The sequence below is a fragment of the Rhipicephalus sanguineus genome, chromosome 1, assembly GCF_013339695.2.
Source record: "Rhipicephalus sanguineus isolate Rsan-2018 chromosome 1, BIME_Rsan_1.4, whole genome shotgun sequence".
In the NCBI taxonomy this organism is placed as follows: domain Eukaryota; kingdom Metazoa; phylum Arthropoda; class Arachnida; order Ixodida; family Ixodidae; genus Rhipicephalus; species Rhipicephalus sanguineus.
The window spans coordinates 202575615-202592489 of NC_051176.1; the positions used below are offsets into that span (position 1 = coordinate 202575615).

The window sequence follows — 16875 nt, forward strand, 5'->3', positions numbered from 1 at the left end:
CCCTTCGGTGTTCCGGCCGAGGCAGAAAGGAAAGAAAGAAAGGAAGCAGTGGGCCACATAGACAAAAGCGACCTTAAAGCATTTGTCTCTTTTTGAGAGCATTGTTAAGTCGATCGCAAGACGCGAATTCGAGCCGTCCAGGGACGCATTGGTCGGAAGCACCTTCCGCAGAGCAGCAGCTCTCACCGTATGCTTGATCATACAAGAAAGGACAAATAAGGCGGAAGAGAAAGATCAACGACCTTTGTTCAGAAACTATCGTCCCGGGATGTTGACAAATGGAAGCACATTATTATTGTATCTTTCTTTGTTTTTTTTTTTTTTTTCATCTGGCTTGAAGCAAGGAGGACAAGTGAAAACATAAAACTTTCAGTAAAATGATATTGGCAGAGACGAGCCCTTGCGTAAATGTATTCGTGAGGTTCGGTGCGTTTGACGTGGACGGATCGCGAGTCTTCCCTCGCCTTCGCTTGTACGAAGTCGCGACGGCAAGAGCGAAGGCGCGAACCTTAGCTCTTGGGAAATCGTCGAGCTTGCGCTGTCACTTGGGGCAGCCTATGGTTGGTGTTGGCAGAACGGGTACAGCGGGCGCTATAGACAGTGAAAGTAAATCCTGTTTATCCAGAACGCCACAGTCCGGAATCCCATTCGAAGGCAGCTCGAGCTTTTCTTTTTAAACGCGACGAGCTTGTAGAAATGACTATTTTCCGCTCTGTCTGTCCAATGCACATTTATGCGTAACCGAACGCGACAGGTGCTTATTATCGGTATATGACGAAACCGCGTCTTACGCTTGACGAAAAAAAAAAACGCGATTTACGGCTAAAAGCGGGAGAAACATTATCCCAGAGGAAAACGTTTCTGCAGACCTGACTAATTGGCGTTGTAGTGGGATAGAAACGCGGGAAAACTTAGCGCACACTTGCTTCAAGGCACGGACAAGCGCCTTGTGAAGAGCTGATGTTTCGAAGGTAGAGGGATAGTGAATTCCGGGGGATGTGTGAGCATTAGCTGCGCTGTGTGTCAAATCTCCGTCAGACCTACTAGAGCCGGGGTCCCAACCCAGGATGGTTGCCGTTTGGTGTACTTGAAAGGGAGCCAGAATTCAAGCTAAAGGCAGCCAAAGTAACCAAATAAAACAACAGCTACTCAAGCCGAACTTTTTGCTGGGCTGGTTTTCGCATGTATACGGAAGGAATAAAGTGCGAACGAGACGAAACACAAGAAGTGACACAAGAAGCACAAGAAGCACAAGAAGCACCGTGCCACTTATGTTTATGCCACCACTTTTATTTTACTTCCGTAAAATAAAAGTGCTGTTATGAGTACAATTATTATTATTGAACAATAAATGACACAACTTTGATTAAGCAAGACCACAGAAATAAGAGCGCAGTTTTTTCCCTCTTGCTTGATATTAAAGCCACATGTAATAATAATTATAGTAAAATCCGCGCGCCTTCATATAGTTTATGGAGAATGGCTAGAGTTCTTGCCAGATCCAGAGTGATCTCGGAACATTCCAACCAAGGAGTCAGTAGGAACATTAAACGTTGAAGCAGCTTTTCGCTAGAATCGCAGATCGAGATTGATCAGTAGATTATCATAATACCAGACCAGCTTCAAGTTGTGAAATCTGGTTCAACATGAACAATCCAGCTTCACTTTATTAGCTCTGTTTTTGTCATGTTTACACTAGAACACGAGCTGCGCAGCAGAATTGAAAACTTGCGCGTAGCATCAGCAGACATGACGGGAAGCAGTGTGAGCAATGAGCCAGTCACGCGTTTGCCAACACGCACTCAACTTCGCCGCTTCGTATTTGCAGGCGCGCCGCGCGTTGCTTTTGGGCGCCTCAATGCGAACGATACTGCTGGTGGGGAAGGAGGCCGAGCTCATCGGATGACACGACAGAAAAGCTTAGAAACAGCGTACTTTATCTGCAAATAATAAGAAAAATGGCCACCTGATGCGCCATGACAGAAGTTCAAAAGGAACCAGATGGTAGCCATTGGGCCAACTTGAAATTTCCGTAGCCAGACGGGGTCGTAAGATAGCCAATTCGGCGCGAAGTAGCCACCAACGGCAACCCTGTCTCAAACCTAACTGAGCTAGCGGGCCACAGTCACGAAATTTAGACTCCCGCAAGGGCCGGGACAGTTAAGAAAATTGAGGAGGAAAAGGGGTAGAACAAAATGCTGGCTAACTTTGCCATTTGAAATAAGGCCTTTCCCATATCTCATACATGGGTCCTTTCTGAAAGCGGCTTGACGTCAGGATTCGAGAAACATATCGATACTGATTTCTAGGATGACAGAAATCTGGACGGCAATCCTCAAATGTCGAGTTTTTGTTCCACGGTTATTTTTTAAACCTGGTGACCGCAAATGTGTCTCAGGAAAAAAATTCTTGAAACTACACAGACCAGTCACATCTGTGTGGCTCATGAGGGTACTCATAATAAAGTAAAAAAAAGAGACATGGTAAGAAGACAGTCATGTGCGAGACGGGAGCTAGCGAAAGGTCCGCGGGCCGCGTGTTTAAGACCCCTGTTCATAATAGTGAATTAATATTTCTTTAAACAATGTCCGGAGAACAGGAGGAGGTAAAAAGCCACGGTAGACACGACGTTACAACAAGTGCGGATTCGGCATCACCACATTGCAACTCAGTGTTGCGCCAATTATACTCGAACAGCCACTGCTCTATTGTTGGATGCTATAGTGTAATTCGCAATTTTTTAGAATGCAAGCGCTTTAATGCTCTTAGAGTTGCCCTCTTCCATGGTTATTGCGATTGCTTCCGTGTTGAGTCATTTCACGTCACCGAAAACTGATTCAAAGACACCCTCAGGCCAGCTTTATACGTAGTACACATGCGAACTGCGGTACGATTGCCGTATATCAAAAATGTGCTGCGGGTATTTTGCTCCGCGAATATCTAATCATCAGAAATGCCTTTTCTTAATGTCTAAGGTTCTGGTATCATGAGAACGCCCAGCCTTGTCAAAACTCCGAAGGGGTTCTAACACGTCCTAAATTTCACTACACCCATATATCAATATATACTTATTCATGTAGACGAGGGCGCAAGAGTTTGGCTCATGGGAGGCCTTGCCGTCTTCGACGTCGTCACCCTCTTTTTTGTAACGGTCTTCATTATAAAACCAGTTTAAGGCAAATGTTAGCGCAGTCGCATAAGTTAAACCGCAAAACTTGTGTAGTGACGTGAATAACGTTACGTTCTAATACTCCCATTTTAAGCTGTCCTACTCACAGAGGCGTATACGCTGTGCAGCCGTTCCAGTGGTAGAACGAAATTTGAAATATTAGATCAAGCAAAATGGTTTCTGGTAAGTCAAAAAGGAAAGATACCAAAGAAAAAAGGCCAAAGTGCCTTCGCCGTGAGCACAACATGCGCAATATGAACCACCGCCAGAACATCGCTGATTGGCGAATCGTGCTCGCGCCATTTTCCGAAAAGAAAGTTTTCCGCTTCCCTTATGGTGTTACGATAACTGCGATAATTAAACACACGAGCAGAACGCCGAGTTAAATGAATGCAAAGCATACTGTTGTAGAAAAAAGGAGGCGCAAAGGCTGAGAGATAAAGCAAGGAGTTCGCACCATTAGTATGAGTCAAGCCCCGATAAAGAGGCGTACAGGGATGGGGGGGGGGGGGGGGGGGGGGGGGGGGGGGGGGGAGTGTACGCTGTCGACACCGTGGCGTTGCAGAGGAGGGCACACTTCGATAATTAAGCAAGGAAGAAAAGATGGAGGGAAAGGGGGCGCCGAGTGGGGCTCACATCCGCTCGGCCCGCGGTTGAGATTGCGGAAACCAGGAACGGGAAATGTGACGTTCCTCCTGATTCCCCGACAACGTTCGTTTTCCGAGCAAAAAAAAAAAAAAACAACAAAAAACACACACACACACAGAGGAGAAATTGTAAGGCGACTAGAGAACATAAGCGACGCGCCGATGACACCGTGAAATCGGGAGAACCAAGAAGCAGAGACGGGCGGGTAGGTGGAGGCCGGACATTTCCGAAACTTTTAACACTTGAGGCTGGCGTTTAAGCGCTCGAACGCAGCAAAAACACTCTCTTCCCTCAATTTTCGTTTTGCGGCCTCGGACGAAGAACATGAGCTATCGTGAATTTTTTTTTTTCGGAGTCAAAATGGAAGTAAGATATGTCCGGTGGAAGAAAAGAAACGAAAGAAGATAACGGAGCTTCGAGTTTCTCGTAGGAACATATATAACGGCAGTATCTTTGCGGTGTTAAATATGAAAATATCATAGCATATGTTCTTGTGGCCGTATTAGTGATAAGGAAAGTTAGCAGTTTTGTGGCTTCCGATGGTCGCAGTTTGACCCCCTCGCTTGGGCCATGACGCTCATTGGGCGTTGTCGGCGGCTGCGCTCAAGGCACCACTACCTGCACTGAATGGAGCGACATCGCAGCCACCCCCTCCGAAATACCATCGATAGATTTGTGATCGTCAGTATGGATCCCAGCTAAACTTAGTTTAAAAGTGAAAAGAAGGGCTACAATGTGTTGTCGTAACGTACTTTTTCATTTATGCTGCAGAGCGCACTACCGAAATAGACATATAAATGAATAAGAAAGCTTTCTTTGGGGGTGGACATGCGTCGCTAAGCCAACAAAAAACAAAGGTCTTTGTCCTCAAGTCTAAAACTTAAAGCACGCATTTAGATGGCCACAAGGACGTCTTCCCATACGCGCCTGCTAGCTTTTGTATCAGTATAGGCTTCACCTGAGAAGTAAGGTATGATGTTGCAGTGGAAGATATAGATTGGCTTTCGCAACCGGCCTTTTTTCTTTTTTTTACCTAAACCTTATAGCAGCAGGCAGGCATTCTTGTACTCCACGCACGTAAAGGTACTGCCACCGCGACTGCCTGGAAGTGAAGTCCCAGCTTGGGTGTTACATCAGCAAAACAGCATAGCGGCTGAGTGAGAACGATGGGAGCTAGAAAAACCGCAATCAAAGAAGCACAAACAAAGAAAAACGCTCTTTTGTTCACTAATATGCGAGAGGCCCTCCTGACGCCGACCCCGCGTGGTCGGTTGCGTCGCGGGGCGAGGATACGCGCGATGCGCGCGCAGTGCTGCAGCTGTTGCGACCATGGCTGCCGAAAATGAAATTACTTCGCACTGGTCCTGATTATGGGAGAGCGCGCGGTTCGGGGAACTCACCGCGATTGTGCGTGCCACCACTCGTTCGTACTGCGCGCAATGTGCTCCCGAACTGAAGAAGCGCAAATGCTGATGTAATTGATCGGTCACATCGCGTGCGGGACGGGCATGGCAAAAGAAAAAGAAATCGGAGCAGGAAAGCTTGGTGCGCGGATTCATTTCTCGAACAAACAGCGTCGCGTTTGCCGTTCCGGTTCAAGGCAAACGGCTGCTAACCGAATTAATCTAATACTCGCAATCTGTAGAGCTTCCGGTAGAGAACGCACGAAAAGCGACCAGGAAATTGGGGAAACGCACGAACTGCTATAGCGCCGTGCGCGATTTCACCAGCGGACTAACATTGGCTTCGTTCCGCTCAAACTTATATCTCTGGCCAGCTTTTTTGTTCCGCTCATTACTTGTACTACTTCTATTTCTTTCTTTCGCTTTCCCGCTTTTCTTCTCAGGAATGAATGAGTTTGAAATGATTCATTATTACTGTATCACACAAATCAACAACGCCACTGGATACGCCTTACGCCGTTATTGGCGCCATTGGAAGCATATATGTCCGATCGTTCAAACCGGTGCAGCAGAAAGAAACTCACTACTATTGCGTTGCAGCACTACACACTGACTGCCAGTGTGTCGTGTTTCTCTACGCTCCTGTGTGTTGGTCAGCGCGCTGGTCTGCTAAAGTGAAAGAGATATAAGAAGTATATATTTCAAGTGCCATAACTTTTAAGTGAGTTGCTACTGTGCCTTACTTGAAATAGACATAGTGTGCGAGCAAGATTGTGGTTTTAATATTTCGGTACTGAATGCTGGGCACAGTGCATTCAGTTGTACTAATGATGCTGCCGGGTGATGGCAAACCTATTGACATTGACTAAATCAACGTTCCAACAGCGCAAGGCAAACGGGGCCAGAAATGCAGCCAGCACGGCGGCTGCACCACCCAATGACTTCCTCTCCTGACCTTCATTTCTCTGTGTTTGCTCACTCCATTGTTTCTCCGTGGTCGCCAGGCGAGGAAGGAGGCGGAGGACGCAGGGTGGGTGGTGCAAGGCGGGTCTTCAAGTTCCGAAACCTGCGCAGCTTGGCCCGAACCCAACTGGGCCGAGCAGTGAACCGCGCCCGCGAACTCCGTGAGTACCCCGGCGCGCGGAGTCTCGGTTCCTGCATGGCCGGAGCCACCAACAGCTGGAAAAAAGCGGGTCGAATGCAAATTATGAGCCTTTACACAACGTTCAAACCACGCGACAAATCCACGAGCAGGCAGCACGCACGAGGGTAAAAAACCGCGCTTCACGTCTGTCAATGAGGGTCACCTGCTGGTTTATCAGGCAATACGCATACGCGCAGATTGGCTGCAACCAGTTCTAGCAGACTTGAATCTGAGTACTCACAAATGTGGGACATTCCAGCTGGCGATGCAACTCGTGGAAGCATAAATAATGCCATCCTACTACACAGGCTTTTGCCCGGGTAGTATGATGGTTTTATACTGTAAAGCACGAGTTCAACTTATCATGTTTAGTCGTCCAAATGCGTGCACTACATTCTATTTTACGGATCCATAGCAGTCGACATGTAGCGCACGGAATAAAATACTGAAGGGCGCGCTTAAATGAAAAAAAAAATAAAATCGACGTTGTAATGGTTGCCTTTCAGCTTCCGCACTTATCACAACAAACAGAGCGACCATTCCCATCTAAGGGATCAGTTCGCGCCAGATTGAAAAATTCTCGAACGCCCTGGCTATTGAGGCGTTCATTCTTTACTGGTTACGCTAGCACACCGGAAGGACACAAACACACATACACAGAGCTCAAGCGTTGCTGCATCGTTACAGATGCAAATATACCTGGATTAGGGATCATCACATGTTCTCATTGTGACTGCGTTAAGAGCAGCACTCTTGAAATACACGGGTCCTCAGACAATACAAATTGCTACTTTGTTATATGGTTCCACACTAATCTTACTGGCAACATTATTAAGCGGTTTCTGTGTTACACAGAGTTAATACTCGTATGCTATCCCAATAAAAGCTTGCACGTGAAGACTCACAACAGTTCAGCGGCCGTTGTTTCGTATAGCGCTTATACAGCCGACGTCTCCTCGTATGTACTTTTGAACTCTAATATACCAGCAGTACCAAAACGGGAAGCGAGCTCCCTGACAATCTTGTGTGCCCGAAAGAATCTCTGTGCGGGCTCGGATGTGTGTACCATTGTTTCAAAAATGTAGGCATGATGATAAGTGCGCTCCAGGTACTTAGAGCACACTTATAATTATGCTACTTTTTTTCCTTAACTTGGCACTCCGGATCTTACAGCAAGTCTCCTCCGAGTTTTCAAAACTATACCCATCTGTGTCGAATAAATGGCTACTGATCACACTGGGTGTTCAGAAAGCGTCAGATAAGAGCAAGTCACGCAGATTTTGAGTGTTTACAGGACTCGCAGTGGCGGTCACGACGTTGTTGATCGGCTTGACTTGCTCAATGCCTCAGCGTATGGGGGCATTCACGTGTGTGCTTTAGAGAGCTCAGCCGGTTACGACTGCTACCAATGCGTTGTATAGCGTTTACTTTCAGGAGACAAGCTGACGGCGACAAAAGACCGTCCAAGTGGAACGCTTCACTTCAACTTTTTTATTTGGCCGGTGGGCTGCTGCGTGGAAGTCGCATCTACGCGGCGGTAACAAAAGTTGCCGCAACCGTGCTACCTATCAGTTGAGCCTCGAGTCCATGCTCGTAAGCTGTGTGTCCAAAACTCACTTGCCTGCACGAGCACAGGAGATCGGGCTACTTGATACGAGGGTCGAAATCCAGATAACAACAACAAGAACAACAAAAAAGCCACAGGACAGCACCAACAATCAAGGGTTGTGTGCCTGTCGTCGTCCGCCTTTGCGGCCCTGCTGTAGTCATTCATAATGTCATTTGCATGGTTTATTTTAACCATGAGAACATTATTATAAAATGGATCTGCAGTAAAATGAACCGGAAATACGTTGCAAGTTGCGGTGATACTTGTCGCGCGTACTCAGATTCGTCTAGTTTCTTTTCCTCGCAAAGGTACTTTGAAACTAGCGCTGATGACTTTATAATGGCGTTATCAGGAAGCCAGACCGGTGGGCGGGAGTGTTTGTGTCAAGTCATTTATTCATTTATTTCTTATTCATTAGTTCAGGCTTTTTTGTCCCTGCTTACGTAACACTGCGCGCAGAATGGTGGCGCTCCCCGAAAGAGAGACAGATTTTGTGCTATAGGGGTAGGCGAGACAGGCGCCTTCTTCGGATCGTCGTTAGCGTCTTCTTTTCCTTATTTTTTTTACGTTTTTTTTCTGTGATACCTATAGACTGATATCGATTTCGGATTGGACATTTAACAGTGATACCGGCTGTCACAGGTGATCGCATCTCATAGACGATAAGGGTGGATACGTGGGCTTGTTGGTTTTTCTTAAGCTTCATTGTAGCGCGTAAAAGGACAGGGACACCAGAAAGAAACGTACGACGACACACAGCGCTAACTTGCAGCAGACGTTTATTTCACTTTTCCAGCAGTATTTGTAATCCCGGCCGCGGCGGCTGCATTTTCGATGGAGGCGAAAATGTTTGAGGCTCGTGTACTTAGATTTAGGTGCACGTTAAAGAACCTCAGGTGGTCTAAATTTCCGGAGCCCTCCACTACGGCGTCTCTCATAATCATATCGTGGTTTTGGGACGTTAAACTTCAGATATTATTATTATGTAGTGCCGTATCCGGAGAAGCCATTGTAAATTGAAAGTGCGTCGCTCAGCCCCGCGCAACGCGAGGATGGCTCCGAGGGCCTGGGCGAAACGCTACCGCCCGATGACGCGAAAGGCGTCGGTTGGTAAGCGTATAATTTTTCTTTTTACGTTGACAGCATTGTGCCGAACTGAGCGGTGCGTGCTTCGCAGCTGCCGGTGTGGCCGATATCGCCCGATGCCGCAAAAAGCAAAACGCGGAAGAGTATCATTTGATTACCATTCCCACGAGTTCCACAGTGCACCTAGCGTCGTGTCCGTTGTTTTGAAAACACATCAGTTAGAAGCAGAAGTGATTTGTTTTTGAGAAAGCATAAAAAACATGGCTGATCCCTCTGTCATAGGAATCGGTATAACACGAAAGTGAAATGTGTCTTCACTGACGTAGTTGAGCGTTTGTTGTGCATTCTTTCGCCCCAAGGGTGAAGGAATCAATGCTACAGCAGCAAATTGTAATGTCACGCGAAGAACGGCAAGCAGCTCGAAACTTGCAACGCGCTGCTCAAGCAGAAAGCACGCACGGAACGAACATACACAGGATGAGAGCGAACTGTCACATTTGTAACTTATTTCTGCGTAAGCACAGCGCTCCTTTCGCTAAAGCGGCCGCTGCAGTGAGACAAGTGACCTTCGTGCTCTCAACACGAGACGTACAAACCACGGTGATGACGAGATAAGCGCACGCACGAGCTACCACGCCCTGTAGAGGCAGGCTCTCGTCGCAGCGGCGGCGACTTTTAAAGCGCGCTATTCTAGAGTTACTGTATATGCTACCTTTAGGTAGCAGAGTTGCGCATAGGTCTGGCTAGCAACCACAGCTATGCGCCGAAGACGCGCTCCGTTTTAGAAGGCGACATGCCTACTGGGTCACCGATCGGCAAGTCTGGCGTGTCGAAGACCGGTGATTAACTTTACTGTGAATGACTAGTGTCAATCCAGTTCGCTGCAGGAGCGCGATCGAGAAATACAAGAATTGACCCGAGCGTCAGCTTCTACGCAACGCTTGGTTGCTAGCGGTGTTTGGAAGACGGATGCGCAACTCTGCTACCCAAAGGTAGCATATACAGTAACTCTACGCTCTTCGAGCCCTTCGCGCCATCTCGCTACTGATAACGAAAACACGCTGTAACACTGATCTCTGAATATTGCCACCGGCAAATGGTGTATATAAATAGCTCGCCGTTAGCATTGCGAAGAGCGTGCCGTCCGTGGCCGAATCGTTTCGCGCCGCGCGCTGCGGAGCGAGGGGTCGTAAGTTCGATTCCCGGTGACGGAACGTTTTCTTCTGGTTTTTTTCTTTGCCCACTGTTAGTCTTTATATTTTACAACGTCATATCCGTGACGGAAATACGTCAGTGGAGCCGTGGTGGACCCCGGCATAAAACACTTTCGTGTTAACAAGGGGTATTATTCTTTTTAGGGCTCAGTTACATGGCCTTGCTACCACCATATGAATATTACATGGTACTTGTCGCGTCAAGCCAATCAAAACGCATGGCCTTTGTCGTCACTGCCACATGACGAAACGTCACTTCTCAGAACAAAAGTAGCCGATGTGTGTCGCGGTAATCCTAAATCAAGGTAGCTTCTAATAAATAAAATTATAATGGTTTCGTTTTCGGCGATGCCACTTGCGCAACGATGTCGGCGCACTCCACAGTACCAGAACAACCGTTGAAAACTACATGCTTAATTTGTGTAGCAGGGCCCCTTTAAGAAATGATCTCACAGATGGTATCGCTGCCCTCTCTGTCGAGTACTTGAGCATGGCTATTGCGACACAAAGTAAAGACAGCTTGCTGACGCTGCAAATTGACATGATTTTCTAATCTAAGGTGCCAACCTGTTGCTAAACGCTCTGGTAACGAAGCGCGCACTCTGAGTTTCATGAGATATTTTGTGCACGCATGCACAGGTATTCGTCGCCATTCCGAAAGCATCTGCAGATCATTTAACACGGTTTTGATCGTTTATAGAAGTGCATTCGCATCCTTCTTGTTCTCTAATTGCTATAGCCACCACTATAAACTGATGCTTAATTCGAAGATAAAGTAATTTGTAACACGCTCAGCTGCGGTCAGCGGGAGGACGTTGTGCGAGTGTGTGGGCACGTAGAAGCGCGTATAATGCACAAAAGGAGGGAAAGGAGAGGCTAGATGAAAGGGGATACTATAGGCATACGTATTTCACAGCGAAAGCTGTTATCAGATCACAACGGCAGTGGGGTAGTTGTCTGCCGCCGCCGCCGGTGTCCGTAACCGCTATCGCGTGAAATACGAAAAAAATTAAATGAGGGAAAAAAAAATCTAGAAACGTCGACCACTCTTACTGACTATCATCATCAATCAAGCATTATCACCTCTAACATCGAGTAAGGTTCCGTGTCCTCAACCTGGCTTTTCAAGATGAAGCGATGGCGTGAACCTGGGCGACAGATACCACCGGTGGTGGCTGTCATTCTTTGTTATATGGACACTCTGCGCGGGTTTTTGCCGTCACCGTTATATATATATATATATATATATATATATATATATATATATATATATATATATATATATATATATATATATATATATATATATATATACACACACAGACAGAAAAGCCATGAAGAAAAATGTTCCGAAGCGCACGACCGGGGACTTGAACCTGCGACCCCTCGCTCCGCAGCGCGCCACGTTAGACAACTCTACCATGCAGCATACGTCCTCCAGCATACTCGCCGAGCCATATATATACAAAATTGGCCGCTGGCGGTGCTTCAGCGTGTTCACTATCACCCGCGAGATGACACGAAGGGCACGCTATAAAGGTCGTCACCGCGCTGATATTTTGTAGGAGTTGGGATGTGCGCGCGCCTCCTACGTGTGCTTTACGTATACAGAGCGTCGTCGCCCGTGCTCGCGCATTTGTCACGAGAGGGGGGACGTTTGTAAGACTTGTGCCGTCACCGCAAAGTTTGCGTTGAAGCTATAGACCGCACGAAGATTACTTCGCTCGCTGCAGCGGCCGCGTTTGCGAAAGGAGCGCACTGCTAGCTAGAAGAGCCAAAGTAGGGGCTAGTTGGGTGTGCATAGTCGACACTTGCGGCGCGCTGCTCAAACACAAAGAAGTAACAACTGAGACAGTTGTTAATTCGCGCTTGCCCTGTGTCTGTTCTTTTCGTGCATCCTTTGTGCTTGGGCAGCGCACTGCAAGTTTCGAGCTGCTTGCCATTCTTCGTGTGACATTCCAATTTGTTGCTATCGCATTCATTGCTTCGCCGCTGCGGCGAAACTGTGACTTTGGTATACACAGTTTGATCCGTGGGTCAACTAACGTAGATACGATGAGAAATTCCACGCACAGATAACCTGTAACCAAATGCTTGCTATTAAGCGAAGCCCCACCACAGCTTCAGTTTTCAGGAAGTCAAGATGGATCGACCACTTACAGGAGCAGATCGGGTGGCTTCATTGCTGAGGTCATTCTCGATAGATCAAGGTATTGGGGGTGAGATTATTCAAAAATTAAGACTAGTTCGTTAACTATGCGACACGTTGCGACTTATATCACGTTACAGTCGCATAATGTGAACCCTTGTTGAGGCGGCTTCTCACATACGAGTTCAAGCGCAGTGCTGAGTGAAGGCAATTCTGTGCTCGTCACTGCATTAATGTAAGACGTGTTCAAGTTGACTTCAGCCGATATTGCCAGCATACTACAAGAGGTCGATGAATCTTGACATCCGCATTACAAAAGTTACAGCGACGTTTCACTCCGCGAACACGGGCGACGCGCAAGCGAATCTGTGCTATCTCCTTGTGTACTATCCATAGAATGTCTCTGTGGGTTAACCGGGATGGCGCTGTCGTCCTCAATATTTCGAGAGAGTGCACGGAGCAGGCTTTCAGTTTCCACGGGAACGTTGACCCCCGGCCACCGAGCACCGTATTGGCCGCTATTTTAAAGAAGCCGCACAATAGGCATAAACGGTACCTACTACCTGGAAAGATGTCAGCCGCTCCGAAACCGAGTTGAGCTTGTGAATTATTGTTATACCCACTACGCCATAATTAATTATATTGCAGAGTAAGGAAGTACTCACTACCTGTATGTAAGGCAATGCATGTACCTATGTAGCTGTACGTTTGTTCATGATGTTGCTGATGATGATTATGCATTATGGGCGAGCTCCTTTATAATAGGAGGGCCTGGTGCTAATGCTGTGACGCCTGGTGCGATTCTGCCTTTCTGCCACGCCATGTTACATCTCTTAACCCATATATGCCCAGTGTCCTACATATAGGATGCTCCTTTGATGCCCTCTAACATCGCTATTTCTTTAGCTGATGACTAGCGCCACCTACAACACATCAAGCAGGCCTCATTCTCAACGTGTGCAATCCTAGAAATTGCTTGCTTTTCATGCTGCCACGGCCGACCGCTTTCTCCGGGTAAACGCGTGCTTTGCGTGAAAGACGTCATGTAGAGGAAGAAGTGCACGTGAAATGCGGGCCGCTTTCTCCGGGCAAACACGTGCTTTGTATGAAATACGTCATGGGGAGGAAGAAGTGCAAAGTCGGTGTGCACGTGAAATGTTTCAAGGCTTACCACATCCGCACATAGCACCCCTAATGCCCAATGTCCTATATGTATAGGACGGCTTGAAAAACAGTGTTGCGTTTACCTGGCAGTAAATAAAGAACTTGTGCTTTCTTTTGAGAGTAGAAGTGCACCTTTTGTGAAAAAAATATTTGTTTTGTCATTTTTTTCTGAGCTTGGGCATGTATGGGTTAACACGACTCCTCTGAAGGGAATAAGTCTGAAGGAAATACAGGGGGACTAAGGAGTTGGCTACCACACTTCGGAGAGACCAGAGAAAGAAAAATCTTAGTTTCGCAGAACCATCTGTGCAAACACACTGCTGAGTTATCTGCACGCCGTAAAGTTGGAAAGGCCGGAAGCACTTACATGCTCCGGTAAGCCCGACAAGGCTTTGTGAGTGGGCACAGAAAATGCGATTGTAAGCCACGAGCAAAATTGGGCTATAGCTAAGGAATATGAGCACAAAGGCTCAATGAGTGACAAAATAAGATTCGAAGCACGCCTCCTAAAAGGATGGGTAAGAAGACAAACCAACAAACAATAAACTGTAGGCACAGAAAACAACAACAACATCAACAACAAAATGATTTTCAATTTCAGTACCATGTGTTTTGGCGCAACAGCAACAGTTTGCGTATACACGCAGAAAATGCACAGTAATGTGAAAAACCCGAAACATACTGTATTTGTGGAAACAGAATAACATATTTGAAATCACCTCAAGAATGTACGTGGAACATACCTTGTTCTCGTGTAAAATGACAAAATCTTATTCCTCGACGTCGGCAAGACCTAGGCTCTAGTAGGCAACCTTTCAAGACAACTTAATCGTAGGACTATACCTCCATGATACTTGAACAAATAAGCCATCATGAACAAAACACTTTAAACAAATAGATAATACATCGATTTCGATGAAGCTCGCTCAGTAGCTTTGAAGCACATGCACGCTTAGTTGTGCGATAAGACGGTTGCGTTCGCATACAGCAACTGCATGAGGTAGGAATGCAGCTTAGAAGCGAATAAAATAAAGCACGAAGCCATCATGCATAACTTGCGCTTTCTGCAAGGCTCCCAGTCCGTACAGGATTTCATGTGGTTCCCAGAACATTATAATTTTACTCCATCATAATCCACATTATCCAAGAAAATCGCCATTTCTTTAGAGACATAACTTCGTTTTCCCTCACTGGATATTGAAAATAAGTATATATCTGCGTGCGCGTCTTTCACACAAGGTCAGTGCAAAAAAACATAATTTTAGTGTGAACGGCCATTAATAACGATAATGACCTGTCTTTGTAAGAGGGTCCGTGAATTCCCCATGGTATACCATGGGGAATTCACAAGAAACACGGGCGTTTAATTGCTCTATAGTACGCAAGTTGCGAGACCACCTGCCAACCGGTTAATAAAACAAGCAGCAAAACTATTTTTAGAACACGACACGCGCTTGTGAAATGTTCAGAAAAGTAAACCCAAAGGATTTCTGCCCCGACATTTCCCGAACCACTCTAGTTACGAGCGTCCGTTTTCAAATTTGTGTATGCACGCCAATATTCAGCTGTTTCACAACACAGCGCGAAGGCAGCGAGTGAAGACGCAATATACGATAGTATAGCAGGCACGTACGCTATTTGTAACAAGAGACTAAAGCCTACAATCACAGGGGGACGCCCGAAGTGGTAACAGAAAACTGCTCTTTAATCTCAGCCAAAAGACAATGCGAAAGGAATAAAGATGAAACGGCAAAGCGGTTAGCGGGTATACTAGTTTTCACGGCGGAACGGTGCTGCGAGTTCAGAAAGTGCGCCGATATAAAGCTAATTTTGTTAACGGCGGCACCTCGCACGCATTTGAGCGCAGAAATTTAATACTGCAGCTGTGTGCCTCGTTGTTCCGGTACGCGGAGGCAGACATACGATGCGCGAATCCCCATAAACAAGTGATTCGAAAGAAACAAGCGCAATAAAAGTCACCTCGCGACGGCGGGAATTTGGTTTGCCGGAGCTAGAAAAACCAAAGCGCATGCGCACGTGCCAGTTTTCGTTAGACCACCGACGGAAGTGTTAAACATGCGAGTAGTTAACTTTACCCCTGTCTTGAACGTGGAAGTAACGTCGTAAAGCGATCGAGCTGCTTATAAGAGCTAGCGTGCGCCAGTCTCATCCATACATTCCTTGGCAGTTAGCGGTTTCGGACGCTATTACGCATCGCACCACCTTCGAATATGCCCAGGACGTAACGGAACAGGTTGTGACAACGTTTTCTTGCTGTTTTTATTGCCGCAGATCACCGTCATGCATTTGTCGTCGCCCTGCTGCTGCTATCACGCACACACTTGCGTCGCACAATCAATCACTCTCCTTAGACGAACATTTTGGTTCATCTGGTAGCGCTTTGCAGAACCGCCTACTAATGCCGGATAACGAATTACGTGCAAAATATATTTGATATCGTCGATTAGAACAGTGCGCGGGATGTATTGCATACATTTTTTTTTTGCGTTTTATGAGAATAATTCCAAAGTCTTTCAAACAAATGGACACGTTCATTCTACTTCCTATAGCTAATAACTGCCGTTTGCAGTACGCATCCTATATAACGCTAGGGTTCAGTCCGTATATTGTGACGAAATTAAAAAAGGAACATTACATGACAGTTTTCATATCTCTTACAAAAAGCTTATAATATTGGCTGCCACTAATTCTAGGCTTAATTTCGGCTTTTCATTTGGAGCGCGCCAGCCAGTATGAACTTTCTAGCGGTGATTTTTGTATTATTGCTTGAGTATAAAACAAATTTAACTCAGAGGAAGCTTTCTATCTATGGTGAATGCCGCACAATATCTGAAGCCGCCTATCGTTCCTGGCGCCCTGCATGGCGAATTGCAAACGCGGAATTGGTGCTAGCGGGGGAGTTAATTTTTTTCTCTCCTTGCAGTAACGACAGCATACATAAACCACTCACACATGACCAGATTTAGCCGCAGTTGATGCTTTACAATTGTGTACCTTAATAGATTTAACGCGAATGATTAAGAAAACCGCTGCAGTATTTATAAGAACGGGTACTGAGGGTCCGGATTTTGTTGGCCTCAATCGCATGAAGCCAGTCCGCCGCTGTGTGGTAAAGGGGTCACGGTGCTCGGCTGCTGATCCGAAAGTCACGGGTTTGAACCCGGTCGCGGCGGTCACATTTCTATAGAGGCAAGATAGAGGCCCATGTACTGTGCGATGTCAGTGCACGTTAAAGAACACTGTAGATAGGCGAAATTTCCGGAGCCCT

The 16875-nt window shown here is 46.6% G+C and overlaps 1 protein-coding gene across 3 annotated transcripts in view; it reads left to right on the plus strand.

The window, feature by feature from the left end:
* LOC119405696 (band 7 protein AGAP004871) overlaps positions 1–16875 on the plus strand; it is a 303664-nt gene that overhangs the window by 136652 nt on the left and 150137 nt on the right. Inside the window, exon 2 of one of the 3 annotated variants that reach the window (XM_037672539.2) lies at positions 6225–6344. The exons of the other annotated variants lie outside the window; for them this stretch is intronic. Within the exon in view, the coding sequence (XP_037528467.1) occupies positions 6225–6344 (120 nt within the window). The remainder of the gene's footprint in view (positions 1–6224; positions 6345–16875) is intronic. 3 annotated transcript variants of the gene reach the window in all.